Source organism: Eucalyptus grandis, chromosome 5 (assembly GCF_016545825.1).
Source record: "Eucalyptus grandis isolate ANBG69807.140 chromosome 5, ASM1654582v1, whole genome shotgun sequence".
In the NCBI taxonomy this organism is placed as follows: Eukaryota; Viridiplantae; Streptophyta; class Magnoliopsida; order Myrtales; family Myrtaceae; genus Eucalyptus; species Eucalyptus grandis.
This window is the reverse complement of record NC_052616.1, coordinates 59,570,655-59,590,401: the sequence shown is the minus strand read 5'-3', so window position 1 is coordinate 59,590,401 and position 19,747 is coordinate 59,570,655. Positions and strand designations below refer to the sequence as shown.

At 43.3% G+C, this 19,747-nt stretch overlaps 3 protein-coding genes and 1 pseudogene across 3 annotated transcripts; 3 read left to right on the top strand and 1 right to left on the bottom strand.

Moving 5' to 3' along the window:
* Window positions 1-3,137: 3,137 nt before the first annotated feature.
* Window positions 3,138-6,408, top strand: LOC104445644 (MDIS1-interacting receptor like kinase 2). Its single transcript, XM_010059548.3, has 2 exons — window positions 3,138-5,700; window positions 5,964-6,408. Exons 1-2 carry the CDS (start codon window positions 3,138-3,140, stop codon window positions 6,260-6,262), a joined length of 2,862 nt encoding a protein of 953 aa, XP_010057850.3. The 3' UTR covers window positions 6,263-6,408.
* A 4,137-nt stretch (window positions 6,409-10,545) lies between these two features.
* On the top strand, window positions 10,546-10,995 carry LOC104447542 (probable long-chain-alcohol O-fatty-acyltransferase 5). Its single transcript, XM_010061266.1, has one exon. The coding sequence runs from the start codon at window positions 10,546-10,548 to the stop codon at window positions 10,993-10,995; it is 450 nt and encodes a 149-aa protein (XP_010059568.1).
* A 4,930-nt stretch (window positions 10,996-15,925) lies between these two features.
* Window positions 15,926-17,010, top strand: LOC104447544 (annotated as a pseudogene).
* Window positions 17,011-17,402: 392 nt separating this feature from the next.
* On the bottom strand, window positions 17,403-18,969 carry LOC104447545 (probable methyltransferase PMT21). Its single transcript, XM_039314001.1, has 2 exons — window positions 18,857-18,969; window positions 17,403-18,117 (listed from the first exon to the last, which is right to left on the bottom strand). Exons 1-2 carry the CDS (start codon window positions 18,967-18,969, stop codon window positions 17,403-17,405), a joined length of 828 nt encoding a protein of 275 aa, XP_039169935.1.
* Window positions 18,970-19,747: the final 778 nt, after the last annotated feature.

The window sequence follows — 19,747 nt, the reverse complement described above, 5'->3', positions numbered from 1 at the left end:
ACCGTCCGCCCAAGGATAGCTGTCAGGGGTTGCCTGCGACTCCAAGTTCCGTCCCATGTTTTCTCCTGCGATCGAATTCGATTAAAACGTCGCTCACTTCTCTTATCTTAGAGCAAAAGAGTCTCCGAAATGCCTCTAGCATAGAGAGACCCTAAATTGAGTATGATCTGAGAGAGTAAGAGAGAGAGAACCTGTCTCATAAGTTGAAGTGAGAAGCCTCGTTGCTTCGCCTCCGAGCGCGGTGGAAACAACCAGAATGAGCACGGCGGCTGCAAGAAATGACCTGTTATAACTCATTTCCATGCACCCTCTTCTCTATTACCGGGTTGATGTTTCTGTTGAAGGCAAACACTCGACAGGGGCATATATATGCGTGCACATGAGCATGTATTGACGCTCAATGCTTTGACGATGCATAGGAAACATACTAGCTTAGATTGGGAAGCGCGTGCCGTGTAGAACCAAATTGGTCTTGACACTTTGTCATGTAGGAATGAATCTGTAATGAGTTTCGCAAGTTATTTCGGGATAATTTCCGCAAAAAGAAAAAAAAATCATAAACCTACTTTACAATTCTAATTCAATTTTAAATTTTTTTATTTGGTCAATTTAGTTGTAAATATTTTGACAACTAACCAATATTAGTCTTTCTAGCCAAATTTTGGTCAATAATTGCTGACATAGACGCCGTTATTCTCATGGTACACCGGTGCTTGACATAAACATTGTTTTGCATTTTTTAAAAAGAAATTCAGAGTTTGAATTTTTTTTCCCCTTCTTCCTTAGCCAATCACCAAGCCTCAATGATGGCCAGCAAACAGTGGAGGAAGAAGGAATAGGAATAAAAATAAAAAATAGAAAAAAAAAGGAAAAAAAGGAAAAATTTTAAAAATTATAAAAATTTTAAAAATCATCAACGTCAACGTCAACTGTCACATAAGACGGCCAGCACCCATGTCACATATTTCCGACCAAATTTGGTCAAAATTACTACATTGGGAAATTTTTAAAAAGGTTTAGATTAAATTGGCTAAATGAAATATTCAAGATTGAATAGACGTCAAGATTTTTGGATTTTTTTGGTAATTATCCCACTTAATGCACAAGCTAATATGTACGCGTGATGATTTTCTCTTTTTTCTCTAGTCAGCACTTAGGTCAAGCACGGCGCTGAGTTGATTTCCAAGCGCATTTACACTCAGTCTTCTCCGTGATTGATGGGCCTTCAATCTCCAGGTTTAATCAAATTTGTGACGGTCCATACACCTCTCCATATTTCCATTGTCAACCGATTTTTATTTTTATTTTTTTCTGGGCCGGAATGACCGATCGATCCAATTCCTTTCCACGGCAAAATCGGCCTTCTATGGTCGCTCAAGGAACCTGTTGCTTAACGTAAAGTGCCGTGCTACACAATGTTGCGAACTGTCCTCGATGGATGGTTGAGATCGTTTCCACGGCAAAATCGGCCTTCTATGGTCACTCGAGGAACCGTTGCTTAACGCAAAGTGTCGTGTTATACAATGTCGTGAACTGTCCTTGATGATGATCACGATCGTTTCTTTCCTGGTCACCGATCTCCTGAGGAACGGTTCCTCAAGAAATCGTATCTAGAATTGGGGAATTTACTCTAAAGTCTTAGTCAAGTTAGCGTATCGATGAAAGGTCCCATTTGACCGACGGCGGTCCATACAATCTTGTTGCACAGTCGCTGGTGAAATTCGTCTGTTTCGCCGCCGTGGAATGAACTGTTGAACCGCGTCCGTATAGACTGGGGTTGCTCCCGGGAACCTCAGCATTCGTCGTCCATTCTCGTTGGATTAGGCTTTCCTGAAAATGTCGTCCTCGTGCTCGAATGTCGCCGTCGTTTCAGTGGTCAGGATGTCGACAGCCTACAGCAATCTCAGCGGCTATCACGGTTTCGGAACAATCGCTTCCCGCTAGGCTCGCCATCAACTGAGAACACCAACTGATACGCAGCACGTCGTGGTCGTCTGATGAGATAGCACAATCTGCTGCAATCTGCACGCATACAAGAAGAAGATTGCTGACCATGGTGGAACTTAAGTCACCTATTTTGCTTTGGTTTCTGCTGCTACTATCTTGCAGTGCTGAAGGGAAAGCTAGTTCAGAAGTCAAGGCGCTCCTCGCTTGGAAGTCGACTCTCGAGAACCAAGCCGCGCTTCAATCGTGGACGGCCATAGAACCGTCAGGACTGAATCAGCCCAACCGTTTCTGGGCAGTTTTAGGGGTTGCCAGTCTGATTCCAGTGACTTTCAGTCCGGTTCCTGATTTCAAGGTGGAACCGGCTCGCAGACCAAATCGATTTACGTTTTTCTTTAATTTTTTATTTATTAATGAAGTAAAGTGTAAACCTAAACCCTAATCTCCTCTTACGGTTCACTCATTCCTAATGATGAAGCAAATCATTGTTTCTTTCATATCGCTACACCGATTCATCCAACTTGTTCTTTTGTTTATGGCTTCTTTCTTAATTTTACTTTCTTTTCCTGCAAAAGTATCATGTTATACAATGTCAAGATGTCGTGAAATGTTCCTCGAGGGATCTTACCAACGAAAAGGTCCAATTTGATCAAGCGGCCGTCCATTCAATCTTGTTGCAAGTCTCTGGTGAAAGTCGTCCGCTTGATGTTAACAGGCGTAACTCAAAATTCCAAGTAATGTCGGGAATGCATGTTTACACCACGGTGCAAGAAAATAGACAACAAAGCCAACAGTGACCCGTTATCATATCAGCATATTATGTCGCCGCCGTGCGATGAACTGTTGAACTGCGTCCGTGTCGACTGGGGTTGCTCTTGGGGACTGCCACATTCGTCGTCCATTCTCGTCGGATTAAGCTTTCCTGAAATTTTGGCCTCGTGCTCTAATGTGACCATCGTTTCAGCAGTCAAGATGTCGACAGCTTACGGCAATCTCGGCGGCTATCATGGTTTTGGAATGGTCGCTTGGCTCGCTTTCATCAAGAACTCGGACTGATCCAGGGCCTGTCATCATCATCTGACGAGATAGCACAATCCCTACAAGGGACTGAAGCAAGAATGTAAATCCATCAGAAGGAATTATAAATGGAATCTGCAGCAAGCTGAACGCGGACAAGAGGAAGATTGCTGACCATGGCCGAACTTAAGCCACGCATCTTGCTTTGGATTCTGCTGCTATTATCTTGCAGTGCTGAAGCGAGAGCTAGTTCAGAAGCAGAGGCGCTCCTCACATGGAAGTCGACTCTTGAGAACCAAACTGCCCTTCGATCGTGGACGGCCAGCAGGACGATGGGTGACCCGAACCTGTCGACAAGGCCGTGCAGATGGTTTGGCGTCTCTTGCAATGCGGAGGGCAGCATCACGAAGATACATCTCCCGCGCGCAAGCCTAGGGGGAAACCTCACTGGCTTTGAGTTCTCGGCTTTCGACAGCCTGGTGTCCCTCAATCTCAGCCAATGCAACCTCTCGGGGCCTATCCCACCTCAAATCGGCTTGCTCTCAAAGCTGACGCACCTGAACCTCTCCAGGAACATTCTCTCTGGTCGTCTCCCGCCCACACTTTCGAACCTCACTCGTCTCTCCTTGCTTTATCTCGGCAACAACATGATAAACGGCAAGCTGGATCCGCGCTTGTTTTCCAACTTGACTGAACTCCAGTTCCTGGAACTCCAAAACAACAATTTCACTGGGAAAATCCCCTTGGAGATCAGCCTCCTGACGAATCTCATAGAGCTAGCTATCAATAACAACCGTCTGAATGGCTCGATCCCATATGAAATCGGAAACCTGAAGCATTTAGATGCTATATCTTTATACGGGAATCATCTCACCGGTCCAGTCCCTGTGTCCATCGGCAATCTTACTCGCTTGACAATCTTGTACTTGCAGCAGAACAATCTCTCAGGACCTATTCCTCAGGATATTGTCAAGTGTACCAAGCTAGTCGAAATATTTCTGTATGACAACGATCTCTCGGGTTCAGTACCTCCAGGACTCGCCAACTTTTCATTCCTGAAGAAGCTTCATCTCAGTGAAAACAGTCTCTCTGGTCCCCTACCGCAAGTCTGCCGAGAGTCTCCTCTCGTAGTATTCACGGCCGCCTTCAACAGCTTCACAGGTCCAATGCCTAGAAGCTTGAGGAACTGCACGACTCTCGTGCGAGTCCGTCTCGAGAGCAACTTCCTTTCGGGGTATCTAGACCGAGACTTCAGTGTCTATCCGAACCTCAATTATCTTGACTTGAGCAACAATAAGTTGAGGGGGGTCCTGTCCCCGTACTGGGGATCATGCCTAAAGCTGACACTGCTGAAAGTTGCTGGAAATGAGATCGGCGGCACCATTCCGAATGAGCTCGGCAAATTAAGTGTCCTGGAAGTGCTCGATCTGTCGTCTAACCATATTACCGGATCGATATCCCAACATTTAGGAAACTTTTCCTCTCTGTTTTGGCTGAATTTAGCAGAGAACAGGCTCTCAGGTTCGATTCCGCCTGAACTTGGGCATCTGTCGCGTCTCAAGGACCTTGACCTCTCATCAAACGAGCTGGGAGGCCCGATTCCAGAACAACTCTGGAAATGCTCAAAGCTGCGGAACCTGGTCCTGGCGATGAACAATCTCAACGGGTCTATATCACCTCAGGTCGGAAACCTAGCACTGCAAGGTTCCCTGAACTTGAGCCATAACCGCCTCACCGGCAATATACCTCCACAGATTGCAAAGTTGGCCGTGGAGCATCTAGATCTTTCTCACAATGTGCTCTCCGGCAAAATCCCTCCTTCCTTTGCCCTGATGACTGGTTTAACATCGGTCGATTTCTCATACAATGAACTGGAAGGTCCGATTCCAGACAGCAAATTCTTCCTCCACTCTGCCCCAACTGCATTCAGCAACAACAAGAACATGTGCGGTCCGGTCCAAGGTTTCCAACCATGCAATGCTAAATTGTCGGGGAGCGCAGTTCGCAAGAAAAGCCACAAATTGTGGATTATATTAGGCGTTTCTTCATTGGTCGTTTTACTCCTTATTGTGGTATTGCTCGGAAAATCCATCCTATCCCGCCAAAGAACGAAATGCGCGAGTGTGAGAATTGCTGGGCTAAACAGCAGAAATGTTTTCTCCGTGCTGAACTATGATGGGAAAGTCGTCTACAAGGACATCATCAAAGCCACGGAGGGTTTCGATGACAAGTATTGCATCGGCGAGGGCGGAAGCGGAAGAGTCTACAGAGCTCTGCTTCCATCGGGACATGCGTTAGCCGTAAAGAAGATCAAGTCCTCGGAAGGTGATGAAATAGAGCAGATCACAGCAAGCTTCATCAATGAGATCAGGTTGTTGACAGCCATACGACATCGAAACATTGTCAAGTTCTATGGATTCTGCTCTAGCAGGCCTCATAAATTCCTCGTGTACGACCTGATTGAGAGGGGAAGCCTAGCGAGCACCCTGAACAATGGCGGTGAAGCAGCACAGCTCGACTGGAGGAGGCGAGCAGAGATCGTGAGGGACATAGCACGGGCCCTGTGTTACATGCACGACTGCACACCGCCGGTAATTCATCGAGACATATCAAGCCGAAACATCCTGTTGAACACAGAATATAAAGCTTTTCTTTCCGATTTCGGCATCTCCAGGATTTTAAAGCCTGATTCGAGCAACTGGACGGCCGTGGCTGGCACGTACGGTTATGTCGCTCCAGGTAACTCTCCTTGCGCCTCTTTCTCTGTGCTTTACAAGTTTACGCATCGTTCGTCATCGTTGCTAGAGCATTCCCTTTGGCGTAATTGGATTGATATAGGAAATGCCTTGAGATCATACTGATTGAGCCTGTAATCCTGTGGTTAAACAGCTTCAGAACTATATTACTATCAGCATATCAGATAAATCAGTATACTTGAAAAGGAAGCTAGTTATTCGCAAAATTGCTATTCTGACAATGGATTTCTCGTTGCTTGATGCCAGAGCTCGCGTACACAATGAGCCTGACTGAAAAATGCGATGTTTATAGCTTCGGTGTCCTGGTGCTCGAAGTGACAATCGGAAAACACCCAGCGGAGCTCGGCATATCTCTGAATTCCCTGCAATCCGAGCAAAGCGTGGAGCTAGAAGATCTGTTAGATGCACGTCTTCCACCTCCGGCAGATCAAATCACCATGAACGAAGTGAAAGCAATAGTGAAGCAAGCACGTTCATGTATAGATGTTGATCCGAATCGGAGGCCAACCATGAGAGAAGTGTCGCAGGCACTCCTCGAAAATTAGAACAATCTTCACTAGTCTGGAGCAGGCACGCCCATTTGTATTTTCTCGCTGTAATCGATTCACTCCTAGTCCTCTACGAGTAGGCAAATTTAAGCGTTAAATAGGCAATGACGATCATGTGCTTGTTTACGTGTAATAAAAGCTTTTCGAGCACAATTAGATTGGCCAATCATGATTATCTCATTCTTATTTTTAGCACGACAACAGTCAAAATACAAATTGCCGAGGAAAAAAAAAAACTCGAACATAACACGACATGATTTGTTTAATCCGTACTATTTGGGCCCATGGAAACTTATCGAGGTTAGACCGGCCAAAGCCAGCAATACGCACCAATCTCCCTTGAACGAGCCCAGCTAGATATGCCTTGCTTGTTGGCCCAGAGTATCCTCGGTAAGAAAGAGTGGAGAGCAAGTAATTACTGACAACAGATCAAGGTTCAGTCTTCTCAGCACAAGTGTCGAGCGAAGGCAGCCCTCGGCTGGATCGGGTGAGGGCCTCCCTCACAAGATCTGGCGAGGGCACCCCTTCCCCGACTTCGGTGAGGGCTTGGTGAGGGGTGCCCTCACCTAACTCAACCGAGGGCCACCCTCACCCGATACTGCGAGGGTGACCCTAGCCAACCCTGTGAGGGCAACCTCGCCAAACGCCGGCTTTCCTCCGCCGGCGAGGGCAACCCTTGCTGGATGCTGACTTCCCTCCGTTGGCTCGCCATGGCTAACGGAGGGAAGAGAGAAGAAAAAAAAAATGAAAAAAATATTAAAAAGTAAAAAGACAAAAATGCCATAAAGTTTAAAGTAAATGTGTTTTTGTGTCACGAAAAAAAAAGTTTTAGATAAATGTGTCACGGTTGGTAAACTTTGGGGTAACCCATCCGTGGGCAGCTACGTTGGTTGAGAGTCTCTCATTCATCGCTGAGGTTAAGGGTTCGAAACTTGCAGTTACTAGCAATTTAAGTGGGGGCTCTAGCAAAGTGGGATGTGGGCTAGTCTCCCCAAGGTATAGGGGCCCGGTCTTTTGGTGCCGTCCAAGCACGGGGAGCCCGTGATGGAGTCCTCGGTTACCAAAAAAGAAAAAAGAAAGTTTTGGGTAAATTTGTCATTTTTGACAAAGTTTGGGGTTTTTGATGGTTTTTTCCCATTAAATTATGGGCAAATTAAGTATTATCAGTTGCTTCTTTCAGCTCTTGACATCTAAAGTAAAAAATTTTCTTTCACTTCACTCACATGTGAACTCAACACTCCATAAACAAGTGATGTAGGATATCTTCACAAAAGTATTGCCAAACAAAATAAAAAAGAATTGAACTTAAAGGGACTCGCAATCTACCCGAAAATGATGCCTTGAACTAGGCATAAGTGTTTGATGAGAAGTTAACTCCAATGGGATATCTCGATCTCCCATCACTGGTGAGCAATAATTGTAATTACGGATTGAGATGTTCTCACTTACGAAGGATCATTGGCATCTTCAGTTTATTAATATAGATTCATGTGAATTGTATTAGAAGCAATCAAGTGTTTAAGTAAATGTAAGTTCAAATGGACATGTTGATAGGTTGGGGCTTAGAGACTCTATTAATAATCTCCCCCGATGAAGGTATCGCATTTCCGTTGGGTGTCCCAACAAGAGATATCAAAGCCGATAGTTAATTGATGGGCCTCAAGTAGACACTTGTATTTGAGCGAAATATCTCATGGTCAACACAGCTTTTGGGTAGAAATTGCGTACATCTAGATTATCGACTAATATTATACTATAACATCTAAAAAGGTCAAACCCCAACTCGTTCTACACCACATGGTATGCATTTGTCGTCTTTAAGGATCAAACGTTATTGAATTTTAAATGTTGATTGTATATTGCAAATGGGTTCTTGTCAATGAATTATTAAAAAATGCAGCACTTAACTTTTATTTATCTTAGGAGTTGGGAAAATTACCAAAAAAAGTCATAAACCTATTGTTATTGTGTTAATTTAGTTATAAACTTATTTTTTTTTTACCAATTGAGTACTAAACCTTTTACAATTATTCTCAATCACTCTATCCGAACAAAAATGGCCATCCGGCGCCGACATGGCAACCGGCCAGCGCTGGCGACATTTTTTTTAATAATATATTTATTATTTGAAATATTATTATTATTTTTTTAATCTTTTTTCCTTCTTTTTTTCCTTCTCCCTCTCCCTCCTTCCTCCTCCTCTCCTCCTCTCCTCCTCCCTCCTTCTTCCTTTGGCTCCGGCGACCAACTAGAGGGGAGGGCTGGCCGGTCGCCGAACTAAGGAGGCCAGGCTAGCTCACCTCATTGTCACCGGGCGAGGGCAAGTTTGCCCAACCACCGGCGGGGCGAGCCTCGCCAGATCCGGCGTGGGGGCCTCACGGTTGCCGGGTTTGGCGAGGCTCGCCTCGCCTGATCTGGTGAGGGCTTGCCTCGCCAATCGACAAGCACGTGCCTAACAATGGTAGGGCGAGCCCTCGCCGGATCTAGTGAGGGCTCGCCTGCGCCGCAGAGCAAGGCGAGCCCTCACTAGATCTGGCTAGGGGGCTCACCGTCGCGTTTGACAAGGCCCGGTGAGGGCTCGCCTTGCCCAGCCGACCACGAGGGAGCCCTCACTAGATCCGACGGGGGCTTGCCCCGCCGTCACCGGGCGCGAGCTCACCGACCGGTGAGGCGAGCCCGCCGAGCCAAAGGTAAGAGGAGGGAGGAGGGAGGAAGAAGGAAGAGGGAAAAAGGGGGAAAAGAGATAGAGAAAAGGAAAAAGATAAATAATAATAATAATAATAATAATAATAATAATAATAATAATAATAATAATAATAATAATAAAATATTATTAATAAAAGGTCGCTGGTACCGACCGGCTGCCACGTCACCACCAGTTGGATAATTTTGGATGGATAAACTAATCGGGAATAATTGTAAAAGGTTTAAAACTCAATTGATCAAAAAAATAAGTTTATGATTGAACTAATACAATTGTAATAGGTTTGAGACTTTTTTGATAATTTTCCCCATAGGAGTTCTATATGGAGGATGCTTCAACACTCGAGAATTTTGAAATGAGGCAAACATCAAATCACATTGATTTGCTCCTCACTTCCCTCTTCTTTTCTTTCACAGCCATTGATCCTTCCTCCGCCAATGACCACACCCCATTTCTCAGCTTCTCTAATCTAATTCATTCATTTTTTTACGACAGCTTCTCCATGTATATATTTCATAGTCTGATTAAATATTGAGTTTTAAATCAACGTTTTCCTTGTTTTAAGGGTATTAATGTAGTTCCCCATCTTTAGGATTTTAATTCCACCTCTTGGGTCAGATTTGTCAGGATTAAGCTCTCAAATGCAAGGAAAGAAAGAATAAAAGTGAAAAAGAGAAATCGAGATACAAGACTACATCCATAGAGGATTCCGCTGTAATTAGCACTCACACCTCTTTGTGTATATATACACTTAATAGTTATTCATGAGCTCAAATTCAACTAACTAATAAAATATAGCGGCTTGAGGGCATTACCCTTGCAACCCCTGTCAAAATAGCTCTTGTGCCTTCCTATTGATAGGGAGTATGAAGCACACCTCAATAAGATCTTGTATTTATGTGTCAACATTGCCTTTATGGTTAGATTCTCGTCCTTAGAGTGTTAATCCTGCCTAAATTCTTTAACTAGAGATGAAGTATAACAATTATATATCGGAACATATTAATATACGATGTTGATTAGAGGTGAGCACATCATAGTTTTTTTTTTTTTTTTTTTTTTTTTTTGGTTGAGTTTAGAATGGATAATTTTTAAAACGGTTCGCGAAAGGGACTCACCGTATCGCGCGTCTTGGTTTGAAATATTTTTGAAACTACGCAAGCTGCCAAATCATATATATATATATATATATATATATATATATATATATAGATGTATATATATATATATATATATATATATATACATCTATATATATATATATATATATACATATATACATATATACATCTATGTATATAATATATACATATATACATAGATGTATATACATATATACATAGATGTATATATTATATACATAGATGTATATATGTATATATATATATATATATATGTATGTATGTATGTATGTATTTTATTTGAGTAAATATAAAGATTGGGATGCTTGCTTTCTCCTAGTTGTCCTTCCACCTTTGACTGCTTCACGCGTCTTCATTCGCCCAAATAATCTCACCTTTGGCGGGCGGTGCTGTGACTAGCCGGCTCATCAGGACGGTGGTGGAGCCACCGTTCGATGAGCATCCTGTGCCCGAGCATGTACGACCCCGTGCGATCGGCCTTGGTCTGCCTTGTCGGGAGGCAGTGGGCCGCACTGCCCACAGTGCTCACCGGGTTCGCGGCGTTGGCCCTCATGCACGAGCTGATGCTCTACCACATCGGAAGGAAGGAGGCCGCGTGGGCGATCGCGCGGTTCTTCCTCCTCCACGGGGTCGCTGTGGCGGCAAAGGTCACAGCAAAGAAGGCGTTGCGCGGCACAAGGTGGCAGCGGCTGCTGGCAAAGGTGTCAAGGGTGTTGATGGCGGGGTTCGTGGTGGTGATGGGGTTCTGGTTGTTCCCACCGCCCCTCCTGCAGCGCGACGTGGTGGCGAAGGCGGGGAGGGAGACCATAACGGTTGTTGAGTTTGTGAAAGGGCTTTGGAACATCCTGAGATTCATCTCACGCAAACTAGCGAGTGGTCCTTGAATTGCTCCAGATTTTTCATACATATTAGTTAAAGGGCGGATTTTGTAAAAGATCGTTCTTTTCGGATGATGTGAAAATAACTCTCGCATCTTTTTATAAATGTCCAGTTCTGCTTATGAACTTCAATTATATTTCTAGGGACAAGGTCACAGGAAATGCCACCGTTACCAAATTATCGGTCTCAGCTAGTGGCTACCTCAATACATATAAAATAAGGATACATTTGGTAACCATTTTGTTCCCAGGAACAATTTCTGCTCATAAATAGTATTTTTCATTCTGTTTCATGGATAAAGGAACAATTTTTGCTCAGAAATAGTATTTTTCATTCTGTTTCATGAATGAATTTTTGAGCATTCAAATGTGTTTGATAATTGTACAAAATTTCTATTCCCAAAATAGAAATGCATTTGGTACGCTACTTAAATTTTTTGTGACTTAGAATTTTTTAATAATTTTATTACATTTTTTCCTTTTTTTTTTTTTTTTGTTTCTCTTCTTCTTCCGGCTAGATGAGAGTCGCAAGGTCGTTGGCCACGGCGAGGGCCCACAACCGACCAGACGAGAGCCAACGAGGTCAAGCCTCGCTCAACCACCGATGAGGTCGCCAAAACTTGGCTAGCCAATTGCCAACCTTTGCCATGGCCGGCGATTGGCTAGGGGAAGAAGAAGAGGAGAAAAAAAGAAAGAAAAGAAAAAGAAGAAAATAAAAGAGGAAGAAAATAAAATGGTTTTTGCTTGATTCTAGAGTTGTTCCCGGAACGAAAAACAACTTTTTTAACTTCTTGATTCTGCTCAAAATCTATTCTTGGGAACAAAAAAAGTTATTAAACGGATTTTTTGTTCTTTTTTTATTCCAATGAATAAAAGAATAAAAGCAAGCACTGTCTAACATGTTACTAAACGAAACCTAAATTTCCGAAGAAGGCAAGGGAGATAAGAAAGCAACTCTTTCTATATATATTGGCGGATAGAATGTTTGTTATTGTGTGACATATCTAATCAATATCCATTACATAGCAGTGAACCCAAGGTCGTCACTTGATGAGAGCTAGCCTTCGTCGTTGGCACCGCTGACCTTGGGCCCGACCGGACCGCACGCCCAAGGATAGGGGTCGGGGCAATCAAGGGTCACCTGCGACTCCAAGTTCCGTCCCATGTTTTCTCCTGCAATCAAATCCGATTAAAACATCGCTCACTTCTCTTATCTTAGAGCAGAAGAGTCTCCCAAATGCCTCTAGCACAAAGAGACCCTAAACTGAGTATGATTTGAGAGAGTAAGAGAGAGAAAGAACACCTGTCTCATAAGTTGAAGTGAGAACCCTTGTCGCTTCGCCTCCAAGCGCGGCGGAAACAACCAGAACGAGCATGGCGGCCGCAAGAAGTGACCTGTTATAACCCATTTCCATGCACCCTCTTCTCTATTAGCGAGGTGATATGTCTGTTGATGGCATATACTGATAGGGGTATATATATGCGTGCACACGAGCATGTATTCGCACTCAGTGCTTTGACGATGCAAGGGACTGGTATTAGCTTAGATTGAGAAGCACGTGCCGTGTAGAGCCAAATTGGTCTTGACACTTTGTCATGTAGGAATAGGAATGCATCTCTAATGAGTTTCGCAAGTAATTACGGGATAATTTTCACCAAAAAAAGAGAGAAGAATCATGAATCTATTTTACAATGTCAATTCAATCTTAATTTGGCCAATTTAGTCATAAACCTTCTGAAAATTTGTCAATGTAGTCTTTCTGACCAAATTTTAGTCAATAATTGCCGACTTAGATGCCAATTGTTCTCATGGTATGACTAGTGCTAACACGGACGTTGTTATGCATTTTTTTAAAAACATTTTTTTGAATTTTTTTTATAAATTATTTCAATTTCTTTTTCTTTTTTCCCTTCTTCCCTAGCCGATCGTCGGCCCTCGTGATGGCCGGCAACAGGTGGAAGAAGAAAGAATAAAAAAAATTAAAAGGAAAAAGGAAAAATTCGGAAAATTTTAAGAAATTGCAAAAATCATCCACATCAACATCGATCGTGCCACCTAAGACGGCCAGCATCCATGTCACATATTTCCAACCAAATTTGGCCAAAATGGCTGCATTGGCAAATTCTTAAAAAGGTTTGGATTAAATTGGCCAAATGAATGATTCAAGATTGAATAGAGGTCCAGATTTCAGATTTTTTTTTGGTAATTATCCCACTTATTGCACAAGCTAATATGTAAGCGTGATGATTTTCTCTTTTTTCTCTAGTCAGCACTTAGGTCAAGAACGGTGCTGAGTTGATTTCCAACCGCATTTGCACTCAGTCTTCTCCGTGATTGATGGGAATTCAATCTCCAGGTTTAATCAAATTTGTGACGATCCATACATCTCTCCATATTTCGATTGTCAACCGATGTTTATTTTTATTTTATTCGGGCTGGAATGATCGATCGATCCAATTCCTTTCCATGGCAAAATCGGCCTTCTATGGTCTCTCGAGGAACCTGTTGCTTAAAGCAAAGTGCTGTGCTACACAATGTCACGAATTGTCCTCGATGGATGGTTACGATCGTTTCTTTCCCGGTCACCGATCTGCGAGGATCTGCGAGGAACGGTTCCTCAAGGGATCGTTTTTAGAATCGGGGAATTTCCTCTAAAGTCTTAGTCAACTTAGCGTATCGATGAAAGGTCTCATTTGATCGACGGCGGTCCATACAATCTTGTTGTAAAGTCGCTGGTGAAATTCGTCTGTATCGCCGCTGTGGTATGAACTGTTGAACCGCGTCCGTATAGACTGGGGTTGCTCCCGGGAACCTCCACATTCGTCGTCCATTCTCGTCGGATTAGGCTTTCCTGAAAATGTCGTCCTCGTGCTCAAATGTCGCCGTCGTTTCAGTGGTCAAGATGTCGACAGCCTACAGCAATCTCAGCGGCTATCACGGTTTTGAAACAATCGCTTCCCGCTAGGCTCGCCATCATCGAGAACTCCAACTGATCCGCAGCACGTGGTCGTCGTCTGATGAGATAGCACAATCTGCTGCAATCTGCACGCAGAGAAGAAGAAGATTGCTGGCCATGGTGGAACTCAAGTCACACATCTTGCTTTGGTTTCTGCTGCTATTATCTTGCAGTGCTGAAGCGAGAGCTGGTTCAGAAGTAGAGGCGCTCCTCGCATGGAAGTCGACTCTTGAGAACCAAACCGCGCTTGGATCGTGGACGGCCATAGAACTGCCCGGACTGAATCAGACCGACCAGTTTTGGGTAGTTTTAGGGTTGCCAATCTGATTCCAGTGATTTTCAGTTTGGTTTCTAATTTCGAGGTGGGAACCAGTGCCCAGACTGAATCGATTTACGTTTTTCTTTAATTTTTTATTTCTTAATGAAGTAAAGTGTAAACCTGAACCCTAATCTCCTCTCACCCCTCACTTATTCCAAATGATGAAGTAAATCTTTGTTTCTTTCATATCACTATACGGATTCATCCAACTTGTTCCTTTTATCTCTTGCTTCTTTCTCAATTTTACTTTCTTTCTTTTCTTACAAGAATTCACCAGTTTTACCTCCCTCGCTCCACCTTCCTTAAATTTGTGAGTCCATCGTTTATGGAAAATGGAAAAGAATTCAAATTCACTGAATCCTCCTCCTTTTTTTCAAGCGTGCCCTTACAATCACGACCCTATCATCTCTTGGTCTTCTTCACAAATCTTGGACGAAATCCCAATTTTGAATTGCAACATAGATTGTTAATTCAATTAATCGAAAACTTTCAATCAAGTTATGTGAATTCACCAGTTCTATTGGACCGCCAAGGAACCAAACTGGACTGGTGGTCCCAGGACCAGGTGGTCCGATTCCGAATTCCAGAAATGTGGTCCTGGGTGGGATCGGATCGAATTGGGAACCGATCACTTCTAGCCTTACATGGTCTCTCAAGGAACCAGTTGCTTAATGCAAAGTGTCATGTTATATAATGTCATAAAATGTTCCTCGAGGGATCTTACCGACAAAAAGGTCCAATTTGATCGAGCGGCCGTCCATTCAATCTTGTTGCAAGTCTCTGGTGAAAGTCGTCCGCTTGATGTTAATAGGCGTAACTCAAAATTCCAAGTAATGTCGGGAATGCATGTTTACACCACGGTGCAAGAAAATAGACAACAAAGCCAACATTGACCCGTTATCGTATCAGCATATAACGTCGCCACCGTGCGATGAACTGTTGAACCGCGTCCCTGTCGACTGGGGTTGCTCTTGGGACTGCCACATTCGTCGTCCATTCTCATTGGATTAAGCTTTCCTGGAAATTTTGTCCTCGTGCTTGAATGTGGCTGTTGTTTCAGCGGTCGAGATGTCGACAGCTTACGGCAATCTCGGCGGCTATCATGGTTTTGGAATGGTCACTTGGCTCGCTTTCATCGAGAATTCGCACTGATCCACGGCCTGTCATCGTCATCTGATGAGATAGCACAATCTCTACAAGGGACTGAAGCAAGAATGTAAATCCATCAGAAGGAATAATAAATGGAATCTGCAGCAAGCTGAACGCGGACAAGAGGAAGAGTGCTGACCATGGCCGAACTTAAGTCACGCATCTTGCTTTGGATTCTGCTACTATTATCTTGCAGTGCTGAAGCGAGAGCTAGTTCAGAAGCAGAGGCGCTCCTCACATGGAAGTCGACTCTTGAGAACCAAACTGCCCTTCGATCGTGGACGACCAGCAGGACGATGGGTGACCCAAACCTGTCGACGAGGCCGTGCAGATGGTTTGGCGTCTCTTGCGATGCGGAGGGCGGCATCATGAAGATACATCTCCCGCGCGCGAGCCTAGGGGGAAACCTCACTGGCTTTGAGTTCTCGGCTTTTGACAGCCTGGTGTCCCTCAATCTCAGCCAATGCAACCTCTCGGGGCCTATCCCGCCTCAAATCGGCTCACTCTCGAAGCTGACGCACCTGAACCTCTCCAGGAACATTCTCTCTGGTCGTCTCCCGCCCACACTTAGGCGGGAGCTAATGAGAGCATGATTGGTCAATTTGGTGTCGGTTTCTACTCTGCTTATTTGGTGGCTGAGAAAGTCATTGTGACTACTAAGCACAATGATGAGCAGTACATCTGGGAGTCCCAGGCTGGTGGTTCCTTCACCGTTACGAGAAATGTGAGTGGGGAGCAACTCGGCAGAGGGACCAATATCACCCTCTTCCTTAAGGAGGACCGGGTGAGTTCATTTATGGTTGCTTTTTATGAATTGGTGGAAAAGATTTACGATGGTTTTGGATGATACATGATGCTAACAGCGTCAACTCTCTGTTTTCCTCAGCTGGAGTACCTGGAAGAAAGAAGGATTAAGGACCTTGTGAAGAAGCACTCCAAGTTCATTAGCTACCCCATCTATCTATGGACTGAGAAGACAATTGAGAAAGAGATCAGTGATGATGAGGACGATGAGCCCAAGAAGGAAGAGGAAGGAGATGTTGAGGACGTCAATGAGGAGAAGGAAGAAAAGAAGTCCAAGAAGAAGAAGATTAAGGACGTTTCTCATGAGTGGCAGCTCATCAACAAACTGAAACCCATCTGGCTGTGAAAGCCAGAGGAGATCACCAAGGAGGAGTATGCTTCCTTCTACAAGAGCTTGACCAATGATTGGGAAGACCATCTTGCTGTGAAGCACTTCTCTGTTGAGGGGCAGCTTGAATTCAAGGCTATTTTGTTCGTCCCAAAACGTGCTCCGTTCAACCTCTTCGATATGTTAGGAGGGTTTTCATTATGGACAACTGCAAGGAGCTCATTCCAGAGTATCTTGGATTCGTGAAAGGAGTTGTCGATTCTGATGACTTGTCCCTCAACATTTCTCGTGAGATGCTGCAACAGAACAAGATTCTAAAGGTCATCAGGAAAAATCTTGTCAAGAAGTGCATTGAGATGTTCAATGAGATTGCAGAGAACAAGGACTTAAAAATCTATTTGATGGTTGAAAGTGTTTATTTATTTAGTCAATTGATGATAATATTTCGTATTTTAATAAATTAATTTTATAAAATGTATCGTGAATATTTATTTGTCAATGATTATGGAGTTTCATATAACAACGTCCACCAATACTTATTTTTAATTAGAAAGTTTTCATACCGATGTTTACTTAAACAATGCTGATGAGTAGCACCAAGATGTGAATTAGTAGTGAAGCTGCAGGGCATGAAAAGATGAGCGGACATTTTTTCCGCATTCATATCATATTTGGATCTAATTCTTATATTTAGTAGTGAACTCAAGTGCCAAAGGAGTAGGACATCACGGATTTATCGATCATTCTCCGCAATTTAGTCGTTGATTACTTGATAGTATGATGTCATAATGATGGACAAATGTCGCATTGAATCATAATTGGGCTTAGAATTTAAGCTTTGACGTACACTCCTAAGTCAAGTCAAAATGAAGAATGTTAGATTTGAATGTTCAAAAAAATATATTAGTACACAATTATAACGCACACATAAATGCTTGATGGCAAGAGTATTGGCACTATAGGACAAGACAACATTCATAACCCATAATGGATCATCAATCAAAGTAGCTGCAAAACCTCCATAGACAGTGTTCATATCCATGACATTTCTTATTTTATCAGTCCCAAGTGCAGGTAGTACTTTCTTGTAGTGCTTTGCCCGCACCTTCCATTTACTATCATCGTGCTTGAAAGCACTCGCGCTTCCTCCTTGTATTTCTGACATGCGCTCAGGTGCGACGTGGGGGATGGATTTGAGACTGATATTCTTGAGCTTTGGATCCGGAACAACCACGCAAGGATGGAGCGGAGTATACCAAGCAGAGTCCAGCTCAAGGCTGTCATCGCATTTCGGTGGGTAGGCATCAGGTTTCGCAAGGCGATTGTAGCAACTGCTGTTTGAGGTTTTCTGCCACATGGCGATGTCATCCTTCTTGTTATACAGCTTGAAGCACATTGAGGTGAGAAGCTTCTGCAGTCTGTCATAATCTGACTTCTGTTCCTGCACGGTGGTGTTCCATCCACGCCAGCGGTTTTGGTAGTTGACTGGTGGTCCTGAGAGGACCCAGAAACCTCCAGGCTGCAGTATCCGGTTGATTTCTAGGAGGTATAATCCACCAATGACCAATGCACTTTCATAAGTAAGAAAAGAGAGATTTCATACCCGACATCCAATTCTTCCTGGTATTTAGATTCAACGCATCAGGAAAAGGAGTTACCAAATTCAGTCCATGGAATAAGGCATCTTGAGTAGTGGGCCATATCGAATGAGTTTGACAGGAAAGGTAGCCATTGCGTAGAGATGATGCCTAGTATTGCCGGAATCCCCCGTTCCAAGGCAAATTGGACTTGAGCTTCATGATTATCTCGAGGGGCAAGAGAAATGGTTAATATCCCATGATCCAACAAAGTGCCTCCCCAGCTTGCAACTTGAAACAATTTAAAGATATTGTAGGCATCAGCTAAAACTACCACTAGAACTGTAAGTGCCAAATCTATTAAACCACAGAAGCATCTGCACATCTCCGAAATGCTAATTAAAAAAAGTACCACAATTCTTTTCCCCTTCATGAGTAAGTACAAACTCCCCCACAACCCGTGTCAATGGGTGTTCGAACTGTGCCATCTTTCATACCCGGGATCAGATCTTGCATCAAATCAACATATGCACTCACACCCTTGTGAAACATCGTACCGCCACCAGGAAAAGGAAACTTCTCTCCTTGCTTTCTCAGCCAGTTCTGGTTTGATATCTCTTTTGATCCAATCATATGGCACATTCCTATGACCCGATCCACATATCCATTTTCACTATGGTGTCATGAATTCAGAAATTTCTGTTTTTTAGTATGATTGAGGAAACACAATTACCTATACCAACATTCGTCCCTGCTCTTTGGCCATCTAATCGGCGGCTTGTACCCTTCTCGTGGCGGGACTAAGCATTCCTTTCTCTCAAAAACCGCCGGGCAATGGTGCTCCATGAAAGTTAGACGATGCATGCCATACTTCCTCCACCTCTGTGCCCAAAAGAAGAAAACCATATATCTTAGATTCGTTCTGGTAGATCAGATCACAACAAATTATTTGGTCTGCTCGTACCTTAGGATCTGTGCAGGGAGTGTAGTCTTGGTAGTCTAAGCTACACTTAGGGAACGATACAAACTTCATTAATAATAACTTCCCAAAGCATCCCTTCAGATGCATAAATCCTCACTAGAACATTATGAATATTTTCTCGGTGCTCATATCAAATAGCTTCAGGAGAACAATGAAATAATCGGTACAAATCTCTATTAAATCACAGACCACCCCCCTAAAAAAAAAAAAAAAATAAAATAAGAACACCAACCACCACCACCAATAACGCAAAATGTAATTTCGGCAGAACAAGTGGCAAACCTTGCAAAACTCAAGTTGTTGATCAAATACGACAGTACACCATCATTGCAAACTTACAATGATGGTCTACTATTGGATTATTGCCCAAATAGAAAAAAATAACATGATCACAAAAAGGTAAGAAAAATGCAATATGTGAACCTCTCAAGTGAAGTAACCAATTGTGAGTATTAATATATTCAGGCAATATTGACAAATATCCATTCAAGCACCATGAAGACAGCTTTATTATAATAGCACTTTAGCAAACATAAGTATATGAGATTTTTTTCTCCTATGAAATTGTCAAATGTGATTGTCAAGATGGAACATCCAATTTATTAAAAAGTTCTAAGAAAACTAAACTTACAATATTTAGCC

Bases quoted from the DNA above. Each gene is read 5' to 3' on its own strand.
- LOC104445644 (XM_010059548.3), top strand. From the start codon at position 3,138: ATGGCCGAACTTAAGCCACGCATCTTGCTTTGGATTCTGCTGCTATTA. The intron at 5,701-5,963 runs GTAACTCTCCTT...GCTTGATGCCAG, and splicing joins GTACGGTTATGTCGCTCCAG to AGCTCGCGTACACAATGAGC.
- LOC104447542 (XM_010061266.1), top strand. From the start codon at position 10,546: ATGAGCATCCTGTGCCCGAGCATGTACGACCCCGTGCGATCGGCCTTG.
- LOC104447545 (XM_039314001.1), bottom strand. From the start codon at position 18,969: ATGGAGCACCATTGCCCGGCGGTTTTTGAGAGAAAGGAATGCTTAGTC. The intron at 18,118-18,856 runs GTAATTGTGTTT...TACTTATGAAAG, and splicing joins AGGGACGAATGTTGGTATAG to TGCATTGGTCATTGGTGGAT.